At 42.9% G+C, this 20,210-nt stretch overlaps 1 protein-coding gene across 11 annotated transcripts in view; it reads left to right on the top strand.

Annotated features, from left to right (window-relative positions):
- Positions 1-20,210, top strand: part of tnika (TRAF2 and NCK interacting kinase a) — a 174,246-nt gene that overhangs the window by 116,803 nt on the left and 37,233 nt on the right. For 7 of the 11 annotated variants that reach the window (XM_061896299.1, XM_061896295.1, XM_061896293.1 and 4 more), the window contains 4 exons: positions 6,081-6,245; positions 8,255-8,530; positions 8,617-8,723; positions 18,420-18,535. In XM_061896299.1, the coding sequence (XP_061752283.1) occupies positions 6,081-6,245; positions 8,255-8,530; positions 8,617-8,723; positions 18,420-18,535 (664 nt within the window). The remainder of the gene's footprint in view (positions 1-6,080; positions 6,246-8,254; positions 8,531-8,616; positions 8,724-18,419; positions 18,536-20,210) is intronic. The other 4 variants (XM_061896301.1, XM_061896297.1, XM_061896300.1 and 1 more) reach the window with 1 other exon arrangement.

Raw genomic sequence — 20,210 nt, 5'->3', positions numbered from 1 at the left:
ATCTCACGAATGAAGTCTTCTGAGGCTTTGGAAGGCCGGTTCGGAAGGTCTTTGAAGTGCTCCTTGCACCGGGCAACAATAGTGTCTCCGTCCTTCAGGACTACCGGACCATCAGCAGAGGTTCATAGTCGGTCCATAGATGATATGGACATCTTGGAAGAAGTTCCTTGTCTTGTGTTGATCGGCATGGCCTTGGATCTCCTGGGTTTTCTCAATCCACCAGTCGTTCTGAAGCTTCTGGATGGCGCGCTGAGCTGTAGCCTTGATCGAACACAAAGCAGCTTCCTTGCTTTTAGATGTTGGTTGGCTGTCCCATGCTAAGTGAGCATTCCATTTTAAGTCTATTGAAAGGAAAATGGATGTATGGATGTCTAACGAGCAGTTTAGTTAATGGTATTTTTGGGGGCACACCAAGAGACCTTAGGCTCTGAAGTGTTATGGTTGACGTCCTGGTACCGAAAAGAACGGAAAGCTGAGACATCAAACTTCTTTTAAGGAGGAATTGCTTGCAGTTTGGGTTCTGGCTTCAGGCATGTTCGCAAGGAGAAGATGAGATGATGGTCAGTCCAACAATTATTAGCCCCTCTCAGGGTCTGGGTTATGAGAACCATGCTTCTGTCTTACTTTCGAGTTACGACATCGTCGATCAGGTGCCACTGGCATGGGCGTGGGTGCCTCTGTGAGCTCTTGTCCCTTGTGCGGCGCCTGAAGATGGTGTAGATTATGCAAAGATTACATTTTGCACATAAACCAAGAGGTAGCAAGCCATTGAAATTGCAGCTGCCTCGTTCCAAACGATGCCATGCCAGAATTGATGGTTTTTCATGAGAAGTTTGTCTTGGAACAGCACCGCAGAGAGGACTGTCCGGAGAAATGCGTAGGAAGATTCCTTCACATCAACATCTGAGTCCAGAGTGAGGATGTAGACACTGATGATGGAAACGGGTCCATGCTGGATAGGAATACGAAGTAATTTGTTTGCTGATGTGCACAGAGAGGAGATCGTGCATCCTCACGGTAGACTTGTGGATGGCAAATCCGACTCCGTTAAGACGAGGCTCCTCTTTGTTTTTCCCTTTCCAAAAAAGATTGGGCCTCCATTAGCTGGACACGTCTCACTCAGGGCTGCCACATCAATGTTGTACCTGGGAAGTTCCATAGCAACAAGAGCAGTTTCATGTTCTGGCCAACTACTGTTGTCACGGTCCATGAGGGTGCGACTGTTCTTTTTGTTTTGGTTTCGGATTCATTTTTGTGTTCTGACCACGGGAGGGGGGAGTCTATCTTGCCGATTGTATTGTACCGTATGTCCCGGCAAGAAATCTGCCTTCAAAAGACTCCGGCTTATTAGTGATTCCTAGAGCTCAAAAAAAGTCTGCGGGCTATAGAGCGTTTTCCGTTCGGGCTCCAGTACTCTGGAATGCCCTCCCGGTAACAGTTCGAGATGCTACCTCAGTAGAAGCATTTAAGTCTCATCTTAAAACTCATCTGTATACTCTAGCCTTTAAATAGACCTCCTTTTTAGACCAGTTGATCTGCCGCTTCTTTTCTTTCTCCTATGTCCCCCCCTCCCTTGTGGAGGGGGTCCGGTCCGATGACCATGGATGAAGTACTGGCTGTCCAGAGTCGAGACCCAGGATGGACCGCTCGTCGGGGCCCAGGATGGACCGCTCGCCTGTGTATCGGTTGGGGACATCTCTACGCTGCTGATCCGCTTGAGATGGTTTCCTGTGGACGGGACTCTCACTGCTGTCTTGGAGCCACTATGGATTGAACTTTCACAGTATCATGTTAGACCCGCTCCACATCCATTGCTTTCGGTCCCCTAGAGGGGGGGGGGTTGCCCACATCTGAGGTCCTCTCCAAGGTTTCTCATAGTCAGCATTGTCACTGGCGTCCCACTGAATGTGAATTCTCCCTGCCCACTGGGTGTGAGTTTTCCTTGCCCTTTTGTGGGTTCTTCCGAGGATGTTGTAGTCGTAATGATTTGTGCAGTCCTTTGAGACATTTGTGATTTGGGGCTATATAAATAAACATTGATTGATTGATTGATTGAGTCTGTCAGGTGCGGTTACCTGGTCAGACATTGTAGGCAGCAAGCGTGTTTGGCCACACCTTTTCTAGGGCCTTATCCATATTGGAGAGGGCATCTCTACGGCTAAAAAGCCCTGCCCTGACACAGACGCAACTACCGAAGGACGACTTTGCCACCATGTTCGTCTGCCCAACGACCTTCTAAGCGTCTGCCATCAAAGTCTGGGTGCCAAGGTAAAAGCTCTCAGGGCTCACCTGCCCCTGCTCCCATTGCCTGTCGCCCATTGTTGCTGGACTTTGGGACGAGAGATAGGAAAGCGAGAAAAGAAGAGAACAGCAAGAGAGGAGAAGCCAATCGCTTGAGGTTTAAGGTAACGTAGGAGCACGGCATCCAATCCACCATCTGGGCTTCAGGCATGTTGGCCCAGCACAGGGAGAGAGATCCAGACTGCAAAAAGGCCATCTTACTGCAGCTCAGGGTCAACATAAACAAAGATGTTACTTTGCGGGTATTGCTTTTTGTACCGCATGGTGCCTGATCACCCTCCCCAAGAAGTGGGGGGCGTGCCGGTTTATTCACGACCACTCGACCATCATCTAGCAGGGCTGGATTACTTGGTTACCAGTTGTGAGAAACAGATTTTTCCTGGGCAGACTTAGTTTACCGGCCAGACTTCTGCTGTGTAAAATAAATGGAAATAGAAATAAACACTCACTAGAACATAACAGTTAATGTAACTTTTGAACTGTTCCAGATTATCGTTGTCAAATGCTTACAACTTTGTCTTCATAGACACTTGTAAGATTTTGACTACATATGTCCAATATAATAACTATCTGCAGTAGTACATGGGTGATTACCTTTATTTATTAAATGTCAAAGTCAAATGACACAGCGGATGTATCGGTCACATGTTTTTTTTAGTGCTTTTGAACCATTCATTTTTAATCACATTTTTGAGTCTGGATGAATCACAGTAAATTACTCCAATGAGCTAAAGACTGACCGAGTTACACAGCCGTCAGATTCCTTCATAGGTCAAGTTATTAAAAAATGGTGTTTAACTTTAGTGGTTCTGCTGCTTTTTTGTTTCTGTGCTTATCTTCCCGACTCTGACTCCTAGGTGGGGAAGCAACAACCCGTTAACCCGCCCCGCTCTAACCTGCGCCATCACCAGTCGTTCAACCAACCGTCACCCCTGGCCTCCCACGGCCAACCCCGAGCTCAGATCCCAAAACGCACCCCGTCCATGGGCGCCCAGATCCTCTCCAACCACCTGCCCCAAATCCGACTCGCGCTAGAACCTGGAGAGCCCCTTGACCCGGGGCTCAAGCGGGAGATAAGCCAGCAGGTTAGAGAGCTGAGAGCTCAGAGACGTAGTCAGAGGAAGGATTGTAAGAAAGAACCTTCTAGTCACATTCCCATTAGGCAGCCAAGTCCTGCTGCCAACCCTCAGCTTCAGGAGAAAGCAGAGCATCAGAAAGAGAAGTCCAGAGGCAGGCCTCTTTCTGCGCCCAATCATGCCCAAGGCCTTTTGTCTTCAGACCCCGAGGTTGTTAGTAAGGCGCCTGCAGAGGTCCACAAACTGGTTAGTGCTCGTCAACCGCTGCATCTCGTACTTACCTCGCCAGACGATAGATGTAGACTATAGATGTAGACGATAGATGTAGACAATAGATGTAGAAAATACTGTGTAGTTCAAAATGAATTTGTGTGTTCCAGAGATTTCATTGACATTCCAGGAGTGTGGATTATTTTGTATCCAATTTCAAGGCTTCAAACACTTTGTGGTCGAGTCATCTTCATTAAGATGGAAGCTCAAAAACATAGAGGTCGTCTTGTATAGAACTTGAATTTCCTGACATTATTGGTATTTAGGAGCAGCAAAGAAGTTGGAACTCGTCAGTTCTTCCATCCTGCATCCTCGCAATGCACAATGATTTCAGACTTTTTTCAAAAGGATGATCCTCAAGCATCTAACCCAACTTCCTTGTTGCACCTCAGTAATCCCTTAGATCAGTGGTGGGATCACTCTTGTCCTTGTCCTTTAGTAGCTTACTTTGTTTCCTATCGTCTCCAGAATCTTTGGTGTTGATACAAAGTTACCTCAAAGCCTTCTTCTTCTCGTGGAGATGCTTACTAACAAAATGTTTTCTTCTCGGTGACGCTAACCTCTTTCTGCCTCCACAGAAACAAGCTAACGACCAGCATGTGTGTTCTCCTTGTAGTCCTCCTTGTAGACATACCTGACTTTTGCACAGTCCTGATAGACTATGAAATCATCAGGTTTTGAAGAAATCATCCAGAAATGGAAGCAGTTCTCATCCCGTCGCAAGCTGGCTAACATAACAAAGATTCTTAGTGGTCAATCTTACAAAGCTCTCTGACTTGGGACCATTGCAAAATGATGCGCTTCCCAAAGTCCCCGGCCTTGGCGTCACTATACACAGCGATTTTTTAAAATGTTTTTATCATCTTTGTCTTATAGCAAAAGAAAAAACATTTTTATCTTTTAACCCACGGGCGTCAAACTCAAATACAGAGTGGGACAAAATGTAAAAATTAACAAAGCTGCGGGGCCACAGTTGAACAAATTCACCTTTTAATAAGGACCCAAACAAGTTTTGTATTGAATATTGAACAAGCAAGGCTTCTATAACTTATATGACTTGCAAAATCGAGTTTCAAATTATAATAATAATGATTAAAAAATTATCAATGGCATGTAAAATAAAATATAAATGAAAATTGAATGTCTTTTTTCTATTTGCAGCCTTCAAGGGTAAATATAAAAATTTTTCCACAGGCTAATAATACATTTGAAAAATAAAATTGCAATAACGAATGACATTCAAGACTTAAAGTAGCAAGAGAAAGTGCATGAATTTTTGATTGATTGATTGATTGATTGATTAAACGTGAGTTATTGCTCAGTTTGCTTCACTGATTTGTTTTAACACTGAATGTGGAACAAGCAACGCTTATACAACTTAATAGTGCACAATCAATCAATCAATCAATCAATCAATGTTTTTTTATATAGCCCTAAATCACAAGTGTCTCAAAGGGTTGCACAAACAGCAACAACAGAGCCCACGTTAGGGCAAGGAAAAACTCACTCCAGTGGGACGTCGGTGACAGCGACAATGATGACTATGAGAAACCTTCAACTTTCAAAAAAACAAGCGAAAAAACATCAATGGTTTATTACAAACCCTGTTTCCATATGAGTTGGGAAGTTGTGTTAGATGTAAATATAAACAGAATACAATGATTTGCAAATCCTTTTCAAGCCATATTCAGTTGAATATGCTACAAAGAAAACATATTTGATGTTCAAACGCAAACTTTTTTTGGGGGGGGAAAATGTGTGGTGCATTATGAAGCGTAAAATACAACAGCGGAGACCCCGGACTGTTGAAGGACTGAAGCTCTACATAAAACAAGAATGGGAAAGAATTCCACTTTCAAAGCTTCAACAATTAGTTTCCTCAGTTCCCAAACGTTTATTGAGTGTTGTTAAAAGAAAAGGTGATGTAACACAGTGGTGAACATGCCCTTTCCCAACTACTTTGGCACGTGTTGCAGCCATGAAATTCCAACTTAATGATTATTTGCAACAACAAAATAAAGTTTATGAGTTTGAACATGAAATATGTTGTCTTTGTAGCATATTCAACTGAATATGGCTTGAAAAGGATTTGCAAATCATTGTATTCTGTTTATATTTACATCTAACACAATTTCCCAACTCATATGGAAACAGGGTCCTGTGACAAGATGTCCATCCATGTGTTTTTTTTGTACCGTCTTAAGTTTTCGTCAGCCTTCTCATATCTGCTGTAGCCATGCCAACATCCAGATGCTAGAATGTAGAACCTACTAATCTACATCTCTATCCTTGCATGGGGTTAAGGATCTCAAGGGGGGCTCATTTTCAGATCTGTTGCATCTTGGGTGGTGAGTGACTTTGTGTGTGTGTGTGTGTGTGTGTGTGTGTGTGTGTGTGTGTGTTTGATCCCTCTCCCCGACCCCCCCATTCCAGGTAGAGGAGAGGTCTAAGCTGAACAGACAGAGTTCTCCAGCACTGCAGCCCAAATCTTCCATTTGCATCTCTGACCCTTCCCTCCCTCCCCGCTCCGAGTCCTTCAGCAGTGGGGGCATGCAGCCCGCCCGAGCCCCGCCTGTCCACCGTCCCACTGAACCACAGGTGTGTGTGTGTGCGTGTGTGTGTGTGCGTGTGTGTGCGTGCGTGTGTGTGTGTGTGTTCAAAAAGGTTCAAAGATAAAAATGGTTTAACCTTTACTAAAAGACGAAGGTGATAAAAACACAATTTTAATAAGAAAATAATATTCATATTATTAATGTTTTAAGACACAAGGAGTAAACAAATCAAACACTACCATGCCTTCATTAGGACACACACACACACACACACACACACACACACACTACCATGAAGGCATGGGAGTGTTTGATTTGTTTACCCCTTGTGTCTTAAAACATTAATAATATGAATATTATTTTCTTATTAAAATCGTGTTTTTATCACCTTCGTCTTTTAGTAAAGGTTAAACCGTTTTTATCTTTTAACCTTTTTGAAGAAGTGGTGCATGCTTTTATTTGAAGTGGCCTGGACTACTGCATGCACTTTATGCTGGCATTAGCCAAAAAGCTCTCTCCCGGTTGCAGTTAGTCCAGAACGGGGCAGCAGGACTTTTAACAGGGGCCAGGAAACACCAGCATAGAACCCCAATTCTTCAGAGTTTGCACTGGCTCCCTGTTCATTTTAGAATTGATTTTAAAAGATTGCTGTTTGTTTTTAAATCTTTACATGGACTGGCACCTCAATATATCTCGGACCTCATCCAAATTTACATTCCTGAGGTCCGAGAGCCAGTTCCAGCTCGTGGTGCCCAAGACCAGACTTAAGACCAGGGGAGACAGGACCTTCTCTGTGGTCGGCCCTAAGCTCTGGAACACTCTGCCCCTCCATCTTCAAACTGCTTCCACAGTGGACTCTTTTAAGTCTCGTCTTAAGACCCACTTTTATTCTTTAGCTTTTAACACTACGTGAGTTGTGTGGTCCTCTGTCCTCTGTTGTCCTCTGTGTTTTTTATACACTTTGATTTCTATGTCACTGTTTTCATTGATTTTACCCTTTAAAATAGTTTTTAATCATATTTGTTTTTATTGGTTTTATTTTTATTTATTTTTTGTTTTATTCAGTCATTGGTGGAGCATAATATTGTTTTTTTGTTTTTTTTTAAATATTGTTTTTAACATGGCTGTGCAGCACTTTTGAAACGTTATTGTTGTTTAAATGTGCTATATAAATAAAGTGGATTGGATTATTTGTATTAATATTTTTGGCCTTATCTTATTCTGAGTCTAACTTTCACATTTTTAAGTCCTTGAGCAATCTTGTATGGAATATTTTTTGTGCTTTTTTTTTAAATTATTTTATATATCCAATCCACTTTTGAACAACACAAATGTTTCCAAAGTGCTGCACAACAATATTAAAAACAATATTCAAATATCCTTAGCTCCACCAATGACTGAATAAAAAATAAAAACAATGTAAAAATAAATATGATTAAAAATAATTTTAAAGGGTAAAACCAAATAAAACAATAAATAAAACCAAAACAAAAAATAATAAAAAGAAAAATATATATATATATATATATATATAATTTTTTATTGTATTTATTTATATCCGCAATTTTAAAAAGAAACCCTCCAGTGAACAAATAATAGTTTCTACCTTTCCATTTATTTGAACCCTTTTAAATGTTTTACCTGCACAGTACCAATGGTACTACTTGCCCTCGACACTTTTCCATTGGCAGGAGCAGGTACTTTAAGGTACTGCTGGTTCCTAGTACCTGCTCATCTGGACCTCAAAGAGTGAATGCTTGTCCCTCATTGGTGGAACAGATTTAAACATAACCCATCTAGTCAATATTCAAATGAAAGAAACTTTTTGTACAGTCAGTCTCCCCTCCTTTCTGAGCTCCTCTTTGTTGCTGCCCTCAATCTCCTCGTGGATAAAAGCCTCCTGGTCATTGTTGTTTGCTAGCAATGCAACATGTGTTTTTCCTCCCATTAATGCCAAACATGGTCTTGCTGAGTGAGAGATGTGCAGTGGGAAAAAAAATCCATCCTCGATTTTTTCTCTCTCTCTCTCTCTCTCTCTCTCTCTCCATGCCACAGATGGCCCACTTGATCCCCGTCAAGACCCAAGTCGGCCCCATGTCCGGCTCACAGTCTCTGCAGGACCAAACGGCTTCCAACCAGAACGAGGGCGGGGGCTCGCCCAGGCCCGATATTCCCCGGCAAAACTCCGACCCGACGTCCGACGCACAAACATCGCCGCTGGGCGTCGCCGGGAGGGAGGGGCGTGGCGGTCCAGAGAGGGACAGGGAGCGGGACAGAACGGCCTGGCTGAGAGAAGAAGACCTCCCGCCCAAAGTCCGAGAAGCGCAGTCGGTAAGACTTTCAATCATCAGGAAACATTTTGTGTCACGCAGAAATAAATTCTACTTCCACCGTGTTGCCTTTTTTTGTGTTCCCAGATCCCACAAAGGAACAGTTCTGTCTCCCCAGCCATGGTCAGGAAGAACTCCTCGAATGGAGGAGTCGGTCCAGGTCCTCGCTCAGGATCTCACTTCATACGAGCAAGGTCAGAGTTCATAACATTTCTCTAATTGTCACACAGGTGTGGACTTCCATGTTGGTGACTTTGGATTCACCTTGAAAGTACAAAAGCAGTGAAGTTGTCACCTTGTGTAAATGCTAAATAAAAAGGGAACACAACAGATCCTTTTCAACTTATATTCAATTGAATAGACTGCAAAGACAAGATATTTAACGTTCAAACTAAGGAACTTTTTTTTTGTGTGCAAATAATCATGAACTTAGAATTTAATGTCAGCAACACATTGCAAAAAAGGGGCATTTTTACCAGTGTGTTACATAGCCTTTCCTTTGAACAACACTCAGTAAACGTTTGGGAACTAAGGAGACACATTTTGAAGTCCAATTCTTTCCCATTCTTGCTTCACCTACTCAGTGGTCTAGTGGTTAGAACAGGGGTGCCCATTACGTCGATGGCGAACTACCAGTCGACCGCGGGGGGTGTGTCAGTCGATCTCCAGCCAGGCTTTTAAAAAAAATAGACCTAAAAATGAGTGATCATCAATCTTCACCAAGACGTCACTTAAATGACATTCACGGTACCGGAGGGTCTTGTGAGATGACGCTGGCTGCTGCAAGATCATTATTATGAAAATATGACCGAGAGGAAGGCCAGAAACACTTTTTATTTCAACAGACTCTCGCGCCGTACCTTCCGTCAAAACTCTAAAGGCCGACTGCACATTTCCTATCTTCACAATAAAAGCCCTGCTTCATGCTGCCTGCGCTAACTAAATACAGAGTCTCGGAAAACTGGCGTGCACAAGCGATCCCTCAGAAAGCTGGCGTGCACATCACTTGTGCACGCCAGCTTTCTGAGACTTATTTTGTTAGCGCAGGCAGCATGAAGCAGGGCTTTTATTGTGAAGATAGGAAATGTGCAGTCGGCCTTTAGAGTTTTGACGGAAGTCTGTTGAAATAAAAAGTGTTTCTCACCTTCCTCTCTGTCATTTTTTCATAATAATGAACTGGCAGCAGCCAGCGTCATCTCACAAGACCCTCGGGTGCCGTGAATGTCAATCAAGCAAGCTACGGAATTTGCCGCCAATGTTTTTCTTGTAAAGTGTATGGAAGCTGGATGAATTAGATGCCAAAAACCAACCACTTTCATGTGGTATTGTACAGAAAGGACAACTTTTTTTCTCCTCCGTTTGAAAATGTGGGCGTTATCATCATTACTGTCTGATTCCAATCAATGCAAGTCATCAGAATCAGGTAATACACCAACTTATATTCTTGTCTTTGTGAAAGAAAGACATCTATATGTGTTACACATGCTTGTATTATCATTAAACACATTTAACTTGTTTACAAAAATGTCTCTTTCATAAATAAATAAATATAAATGATATATATAAATGGTAAATGGGTTGTACTTGTATAGCACTTTTCTACCTTCAAGGTACTCAAAGCGCTTTGACACTATTTCCACATTCACCCATACACACACACATTCACACACTGATGGCGGGAGCTGCCATGCAAGGCCCTAACCACGAACCATCAGGAACATGGGTGAAGTGTCTTGCTCAAGGACACAACATATCGTGACGAGGTTGGTAGAAGGTGGGGATTGAACCAGGAACCCTCAGGTTGCTGGCACGGCCACTCTCCCAACTTCACCACGCCGTCCTTCACTCTAACTTTCCTCATCCACGAATATCTCACATGAGGTAGATCCCCTCCAGTTGGTCAATTGAAAAGTAGCTCGCCTGCAGAAAAAGTGTGGGCACCCCTGGGTTAGAGTGTCCGCCCTGAGATGGGTAGGTTGTGAGTTCAAACCCCGGCCGAGTCGTACCAAAGACTATAAAAATGGGAGCCATTACCTCCCTGCTGTACCATGAATTGATGAAGGTGGACCCCGACTTAAACAAGTTGAAAAACTTATTGGGGTGTTACCATTTAGTGGTCAATTGTACGGAATATGTACTGTACTGTGCAATCTACTAATAAAAGTATCAATCAATCAATCAAAAACTGCTCCTAGGAAGAAAACACAGACAAAACTGCTTGTAAGTTCCAGTAGGAATGTTGTAGAGACATGAAACAAAAACTTCTATGTAGGTCTCACTTAGACCTACATTTCATTAATTAACATCCTTCAGCAAAAATCAACAGGAAGTTGGCAATTACCCCTTCAAAACAAAAGTTTTGTAAAAACCCATCAGCTTTTTTCAAACATTATCTCCTCTGAGCGTGTTTGTTGTGTCGGCTTCAAACTTGCACCGGATAGAGATTGAACCCTTCTGATTAAAAGTTGCGGTTTTGATTTTACGTGCCTTCAAAGAACTGATTACCATACATTGATTAACGTGGACCTCGACTTAAACAAGTTGAAAAACTTATTGGGGTGTTACCAATAATCAATTGTACGGAATATGTACTGTACTGTGCAATCTACTAATAAAAGTATCAATCAATCAATCCAAGCTTGGCACTCAGCATCAAGGCTTGGAATTGGGGGTTAAATCAGCATAAATGGGTGGAGTCAATCGTGCGGCCCTAGGGCCGGATCAGGCTTGCGAACAGGCTTCATCCAGCCTGCGGGATGAGTATTGTTGAGTATAACACTTTTTGAATGAAAGAAACAGCTGTTCTAAATGTGTCCACTGGATGTCATGTGAAGTCAATTATATTTATATAGCGCTTTTCTCTAGTGACTCAAAGCGCTTTGCATAGTGAAACCCAATATCTAAGTTACATTTAAAGCAGTGTGGGTGGCACTGGGAGCAGGTGGGTAAAGTGTCTTGCCCAAGGACACAACGGCAGTGACTAGGATGGCGGAAGCGGGAATCGAACCTGCAACCCTCAAGTTGCTGGCACGGCCACTCTACCAACCGAGCTAAACCGCCCCATGATAGCAAATCTTTGTATCTTTGTAGTTGATGCTACATATGTACAAAATAAACTACATGATGTTAGTCCATCAGTCCAGGAAAATGATCAAAGTACGTAAATAACATCCTGTCATTTGATTTTGATGTCATTTTTTTATCTTAAATGAAAATTGACTGATAAACATTATCACATCATTTATTCGTATAATATAAATCATGACAAATAAAGTAGATATACTATTATACTGTGGGGCGGCATAGCTCGGTTGGTAGAGTGGCCGTGCCAGCAACTTGAGGGTTGCAGGTTCGATTCCCGCTTCCGCCATCCTAGTCACTGCCGTTGTGTCCTTGGGCAAGACACTTTACCCACCTGCTCCCAGTGCCACCCACACTGCTTTAAATGTAACTTAGATATTGTTTTTCACTATGTAAAGCGCTTTGAGTCACTAGAGAAAAGCGCTATATAAATATAATTCACTTCACTTCACTATTAACCGCAACAGGTAATTGTAAAGAAAACAACAACACTATGACTTGTACAATTTCCGGATGTCCATCCATCCATCCATTTTCTACCGCTTATTCCCTTTCGGGGTCGCGGGGGGCGCTGGCGCCTATCTCAGCTACAATCGGGCGGAAGGCAGGGTACACCCTGGACAAGTCGCCATTTCCGGATGTGCTTGTTCTATTTCTAAACGAAGAAAACAATCTGAAGTTGTCTTTATTTTTAAGTTATGTTGCCGTGATTTTAGCAGTCCAGCCCATTTGGGAGTGGATTTTTATCCATGTGGCCCTCGATCTAAAATGAGTTTGACACCCCTGCCATAAATGATTCCCTGACGCGGCACCGCTGCTGCTCACTGCTCACCTCACCTCCCAGGGGGTGAACAAGGGTGTGTGTGACAATCATTGATACTTTAACTTCATGTACAAAGTTGTTCAACAGTCTGGTGTCTCCGTTGTCTTACTTTTGCTTCACATATTTTCAATAGGAGACAGGTCTGGACTACAGGCAGGCCAGTTTAGTACCCGCACTCTTTTACTATGAAGCCACGCTGTTGTAACAAGTGGCTCAGCATTGTCTTGCTGAAATAAGCAGGGGCGTCCGTGATAACGTGCTTGGATGCTCCAAAAGCTGTATGTACCTTTCAGCATTAATGGTGCCTTCACAGATGTGTAAGTTACCCATGCCTTGGGCACTAATGCACCCCCATACCATCACACATGCTGGCTTTTACACTTTGCACCTAGAACAGTCCGGATGGTTATTTTCCTCTTTGGTCCGGAGGACACCACGTCCACAGTTTCCAAACACATTCAAAATGTGGAGTCGTCAGACCAGAGAACTCTTTTCCACTTCGCATCAGTCCATCTTAGATGAGCTCAGGCCCAGTAGAAGCCGGCGGCGTTTCTGGGTGTTGTTGATAAATGGCTTTGCATAGTAATAAATAAATAAATAAATGGGTTGTACTTGTATAGCGCTTTTCTACCTTCAAGGTACTCAAAGCGCTTTGACACTACTTCCACATTCACACACACATTCACACACTGATGGAGCCAGCGCCCCCCGCTACCCCAAAGGGAATAAGCGGTAGAAAACGGATGGATGGATTTCAGATATAAGAAAAAAAACTATAACAGCGTGACAGTCTTTTGAAGGGTTTTTTTTAAGGAACGGCTCTACAAGATCCAGCTCCCTTCAAAGAGCCATCCATCCAACCATCCATCCATTTTATTCCGCTTATCTGAGGTAGAGTTTTAACTTGCACTTACAGATGTAGCGACCAACTGTAGCTACTGACAGTGGGTTTCTGAAGTGTTCCTGAGCCCATGTGGTGATATCCTTTACACGCCGATGTCGCTTTGTAATGCAGTACCGCCTGAGGGATCGAATGTCCGGTAATATCATCGCTTACGTGCAGTGATTTCTCCAGATGATATTACGGACTGTTGATGGTGAAATCCCTAAATTCCTAGCAATTGCTCGTTGAGAAATGTTGCTCAGGCATTTGTTGACAAAGTGGTGACCCTCGCCCCGTCCTTGTTTGGGAAAGACTTGAGCATTTCATGGAAGATGCTTTTATACCCAATCATGGCACCCACCTGTTCCCAATTAGCCCGTTCACCTGTGGGATGTTCCAAATCAATCAATCAATCAATGTTTACTTATATAGCCCTAAATCACTAGTGTCTCAAAGGGCTGCACAAACCACCACGACATCCTCGGTAGGAAAACTCACACCCAGTGGGACATTGGTGACAATAATGACTATGAGAACCTTAGAGAGGAGGAAAGCAATGGATGTCGAGCGGGTCTAACATGATACTGAAAGTTCAATCCACAATGGATACAACACAGTCGCGAGAGTCCAGTCCAAAGAGGATCCAGCACAGCAGCGAGAGTCCCGTTCACAGCGGAGCCAGCAGGAAACCATCCCAAGCGGAGGCGGATCAGCAGCGCAGAGATGTCCCCAGCCGATACACAGGCGAGCAGTACATGGCCACCGGATCGGACCGGACCCCCTCCACAAGGGAGAGTGGGACATAGAAGAAAAAGAAAAGAAACGGCAGATCAACTGGTCTAAAAAGGAGGTCTATTTAAAGGCTAGAGTATACAAATGAGTTTTAAGGTGAGACTTAAATGCTTCTACTGAGGTGGCATCGCGAACTGTTACCGGGAGGGCATTCCAGAGTACTGGAGCCCGAACGGAAAACGCTCTATAGCCCGCAGACTTTTTTTGGGCTTTGGGAATCACTAATAAGCCGGAGTCCTTTGAAGGCAGATTTCTTGCCGGGACATATGGTACAATACAATCGGCAAGATAGGATGGAGCTAGACCGTGTAGTATTTTATACGTAAGTAGTAAAACCTTAAAGTCACATCTTAAGTGCACAGGAAGCCAGTGCAGGTGAGCCAGTATAGGTATATATGTATGTATATATGTATATAAAGGTATATACAGTATAGGTATATATGTATGTATATATGTATATAAAGGTATATACAGTATAGGTATATATGTATGTATATATGTATATAAAGGTATATACAGTACAGGTATATATGTATGTATATATGTATATAAAGGTATATACAGTATAGGTATATATGTATGTATATATGTATATAAAGGTATATACAGTACAGGCGTAATGTGATCAAACTTTCTTGTTCTTGTCAAAAGTCTAGCAGCCGCATTTTGTACCAACTGTAATCTTTTAATGCTAGACATGGGGAGACCCGAAAATAAAACGTTACAGTAGTCGAGGCGAGACGTAACAAACGCATGGATAATGATCTCAGCGTCTTTAGTGGACAGAATGGAGCGAATTTTAGCGATATTACGGATTAAATAAGTGTTTGATGAGCATTCCTCAACTTTCCCAGTCTTTTTTGCCACTTGTGCCAGCTTTTTCGAAACATGTTGCAGGCCTCAAATTCCAAATGAGCAAATATTTGTAAAAAATAACAAAGTTTACGGTTTAAGACGTGAAAATATCTTGTCTTTGCAGTCTATTCAATTGAATATCATTTGAAAATGACTAACAAATCATTGTATTCTGTTTTTATTTATTACTTACACAACTTCACTGCTTTTAGATCTTCAGACTTGTGTCTTGACTTTTGACTTTGACATCAGTTGCTTGGCCTTAGTCTGACCTCTTGAAAAGACTTGACTAATTCAGGTAATGTGTTTGATACGACTTTTTCTCTTCCAATTTGATACCGATATTGAAGCATTGGCAGAACTTGATATTAAACCAATCCAATCAGCTACAATCATACATACTTGTATCATTTAGGGTCCTCCAGACCACCAAGCATTTCCAGGCGAGCCTGTTTCATTGTTTGAAGACAGTTTGTATTTTTCCCAAACAAGTCCCTTAATGCTTTTCATCAATCGTCTTTTTACGAATGTTCATCGTGCTCTCGCTCCAACTCCAACGACTCTCTCCTCCCCGGCTGTTGACTTTTAACAGAGCGACAGGTGATTAGATAACCTGGCCCAGGTGGGCCATCCACGCACCTGTTGCTGATTTCGAAGCCGGTCCCGGCACACCCCGCCTTGCTGCAGGCCACGCAGGCCACGCCCCCCCTCCACAGTATGAAAAATTCTAACCTATTTATTGTAATGGACTTTTATATTGGTGACACGATAATTCATGAAGTTACGCTCACGGTACTCCAAATTGAATGATGTAGACACGTTTATTACTGGATACTTTTGAATAAGCTTCCGCCCTGGAGACTGTGTGTGTGTGTAAGTACAAACCCTGTTTCCATATGAGTTGGGAAGTTGTGTTAGATGTAAATATAAACAGAATACAATGATTTGCAAATCCTTTTCAAGCCATATTCAGTTGAATATGCTACAAAGACAACATATTTGATGTTCAAACTCATAAACTTTGTTTTTTTTTGCAAATAATAATTAACTTAGAAATTCATGGCTGCAACATGTGCCAAAGTAGTTGGGAAAGGGCATGTTCACCACTGTGTTACATCACCTTTTCTTTTAACAACACTCAATAAACGTTTGGGAACTGAGGAAACTAATTGTTGAAGCTTTGAAAGTGGAATTCTTTCCCATTCTTGTTTTATGTAGAGCTTCAGTCGTTCAACAGTCCGGGGTCTCCGCTGTCCTATTTTACGCTTCATAAAGCGCCACACATTTTCCATGGGAGACAGGTCTGGACTGCAGAAGGGCCATGAAAGTACCTGCACTCTTTTTTTAATAAGCCGTGCTGAATGTGGCTTGGCATTGTCTTGCTGAAATAAGCAGGGGCGTCCATGATAATGTTGCTTGGATGACAACATATGTTATTCCAAAATCTGTATGTACCTTTCAGCATTAATGGTGCCTTCACAGATGTGTAAGTTACCCATGCCTTGGGCACTAATGCACCCCCATACCATCACACATGCTGGCTTTTACACTTTGTGTCAATAACAGTCTGGATGGTTCACTTCCCCTTTGGTCCGGATGACACCATGTCGAATATTTCCAAAAACAATTTGAAATGTGGACTTGTCAGACCACAGAACACTTTTCCACTTTGCATCAGTCCATCTTAGAGGATCTCGGGCCCAGAGAAGCCGGCGGCGTTTCTGGATGTTGTTGATAAATGGCTTTGGCTTTGCATAGTAGAGCTTTAACTTGCACTTACAGATGTAGCGACCAACTGTATTTAGTGACAGTGGTTTTATGAAGTGTTCCTGAGCCCATGTGGTGATATCCTTTAGAGATTGATGTCTTTTTTTGATACAGTGCCGTCTGAGGGATGGAAGGTCACGGTCATTCAATGTTGGTTTCCGGCCATGCCGCTTACGTGGAGTGATTTCTCCAGATTCTCTGAACCTTTTGATGATATCATGGAGCGTAGATGTTGAAATCCCTAAATTTCTTGCAATGTCACTTTGAGAAAGGTTGTTCTTAAACTGTTTGACTATTTGCTCACACAGTTGTGGACAAAGGGGTGTACCTCGCCCCATCCTTTCTTGTGAAAGACTGAGCATTTTTTGGGGGAGCTGTTTTTATATCCAATCATGGCACCCACCTGTTCCCAATTAGCCTGCACACCTGTGGGATGTTCCAAATAAGTGTTTGATGAGCATTCCTCAACTTTAACAGTATTTATTGCCACCTTTCCCAACTTCTTTGTCACGTGTTGCTGGCATTAATTTCTAAAGTTCATGATTATTTGCAAAATAAATAAAGTTTATGAGTTTGAACATGAAATATGTTGTCTTTGTAGCATATTCAACTGAATATGGCTTGAAAAGGATTTGCAAATCATTGTATTCTGTTTATATTTACATCTAACACAATTTCCCAACTCATATGGAAACAGGGTTTGTAATACACAACTATAATGATCTGGTGCTTGTTTATATTGACTTTTTTTTTTTTAATTCATCAATGATTATGGGCTTCACGGTGGCAGAGGGGTTAGTGCGTCTGCCTCACAATACGAAGGTCCTGCAGTCCTGGGTTCAAATCCAGGCTCGGGATCTTTCTGTGTGGAGTTTGCATGTTCTCCCCGTGAATGCGTGGGTTCCCTCCGGGTACTCCGGCTTCCTCCCACTTCCAAAGACATGCACCTGGGGATAGGCCCCTCCCACCTCCAAAGACATGCACCTGGGGATAGGTTGATTGGCAACACTAAATGGTCCCTAGTGTGTGAATGTGAGTGTGAATGTTGTCTGTCTATCTGTGTTGGCCCTGCGATGAGGTGGCGACTTGTCCAGGGTGTACCCCGCCTTCCGCCCGATTGTAGCTGAGATAGGCACCAGCGCCCCCCGCGACCCCAAAAGGGAACAAGCGGTAGAAAATGGATGGATGTTTGCATGTGAGTGTGAATGTTGTCTGTCTATCTGTGTTGGCCCTGCGATGAGGTGGCGACTTGTCCAGGGTGTACCCTGCCTTCCGCCCGATTGTAGCTGAGATAGGCGCCAGCGCCCCCCGCGACCCCGAAAGGGAATAAGCGGTAGAAAATGGATGGAAAATGGATGTTTGTTATGGTTGGCTTAGCTGTTGTGTAGCTGCTAGCTCCGAGTAGCCTGTATCCTACCAGGTTTACCTTTTGTCACTGATTTGACAAAAGGTAATAAATTATATGTATTTTATATATATTTTATAAATGCTTTATATTGACTCAAAAATAAGAAGTCAATGACTTGAGACTTGGGATTAAAGACCTGAGACTTGCAAGACACCGACTTACTCCCACCTACGCTCTATCCTGCCTGGTGGAGGACATTGTGGCCGTCCACTTTTTTAATTTAAGTCAAGGTTTAATTTTACAAACTTTTTCAACATGTTTTATTCTTTGCCCTTTGTTAGTAACCCAGACCTGCGACACTCCGAGCTCTCTCTGGACGCCGTGATGCAAAGAACTTCCTCCAACTCGTCTTCTTCCTCCTCCCCATCATCCCAGGGAGGCTCGGTCGAGAGGAGAGGTACACACTCTTGTTGATGAAGAAGACTTCTATAGCTGCAGAAAAGGGAGAGGAAGTCCACAATAATAATAATGTTCACCTTCTTCGAGTGGAATGGGCCAATACAAAGGTAAATTGAAGGTAAAAGAGGGTAGAGAAGATGAAAAAGCAAGTAAACAAAAATAAATAGAAGGTAAAAGGATGTAAACAGATGATAAATAAAGGTAAAAGAAAGTAAATATACTGTAAAAAAGTTAAAAGAAAGTACAATAAGTTAAAATAAGAAAAATAGAAATAAAACGGAGGTAAATGGGGTAAATACAAGGTAAATAGATGAAGGTAAATAGAGGGTTCCAGGTTCGATCCCCGCTTCCGCCATCTTAGTCACTGCCGTCGTGTCTTTGGGCAAGAAACTTTACCCACCTGCTCCCAGTGCCACCCACACTGGTTCAAATGTAACTTAGATATTGGGTTTCACTATGTAAAAGTGCTTTCAATCTCTAGAGAAAAGGGCTATATAAATATAATTCACTTCACTTCACTTCACTAAATATTAGATAAAAAGGAATGTAAAAGAAGGTATATTGAAGGTAAATATAAAGTCACAGAAGTTTAAAAAAAAGAGGTAACCAAAAGTAAATAAAGGTACAAGAAGGGATATTGAGGTTCATTAAAGATGTATAACTGTTAATATAAGGTAAGAGGATGTAAAAAAAAAAAGAGGTAAAAGAATGTACATTTTAGTCAATTTAAGATAAATAACTTTCAGAGAATTTGGCAGTACATCCAACCGGCCTCACAACCGCAGACCACGTGTAACCACACCAGACCGGGACCTCCACATCCAGCATTTGCACCTCCATGATCTTCTGAGACCAGTCACCCAGACAACTGCTGCAACAATTGGTTTGCTTAACCAAGCTCATCTGCATGCTCGTCATCCTCATGGCGGTCTTGAGTTCACGGAAAGGCGTTTCAGAGAATTTGGCAGTACATCCAACCGGCCTCACAACCGCAGATCACGTGTAACCACACCAGACCTGAACCTCCACATCCAGCAGGTGCACCTCCATAATCGTCTGAGACCAGCCACCCAGACAACTGCTGCAATAATTGGTTTGCTTAACCAAGCTCATCTGCATGCTCGTCATCCTCATGGCGGTCTTGATCTGACGTAAAGGCGTTTAGAGAATTTGGCAGTACATCCAACTGGTCTCACAACCGCAGACCACGTGTAACCACACCAGACCGGGACCTCCACATCCAGCAGGTGCACTTCCATGATCGTCTGAGACCAGCCACCCAGACAACTGCTGCAGCAATCGGTTTGCTGAATTAACCAATCTCATCTGCATGCTCGTCATCCTCATGGTGGTCTTGATCTGACGGGAGTTTGTCGTCGTAACTGACTTGAGTGGGAAAAATGCTCACGGCCCCATTTTGCAAGGACCTGTACACAATTCCCGGAAGCTGAAAACATCCCAGTCCTTGCATGACCAGCATACTTCCCGGAGATGTCACCCATTGACGATATTGGGTATGCTGTGGATCGGTGTATACCAGAGCGTGTTTTAGTTCCTGCCAATATCAAGCAACTTGGCACAGCCATTGAAGAAGAGTGGGCCAACATTCCACAATCAACAACCCGGTCAACTCTATGCGAAGGAAATGTGTTGCACTATGTGAGGCAAATGGT

Source organism: Nerophis ophidion, linkage group LG03 (assembly GCF_033978795.1).
Source record: "Nerophis ophidion isolate RoL-2023_Sa linkage group LG03, RoL_Noph_v1.0, whole genome shotgun sequence".
Classification (NCBI taxonomy): domain Eukaryota; kingdom Metazoa; phylum Chordata; class Actinopteri; order Syngnathiformes; family Syngnathidae; genus Nerophis; species Nerophis ophidion.
Note: the sequence above shows the minus strand (reverse complement) of the source record. Positions and strands in the feature narration are given on the sequence as shown.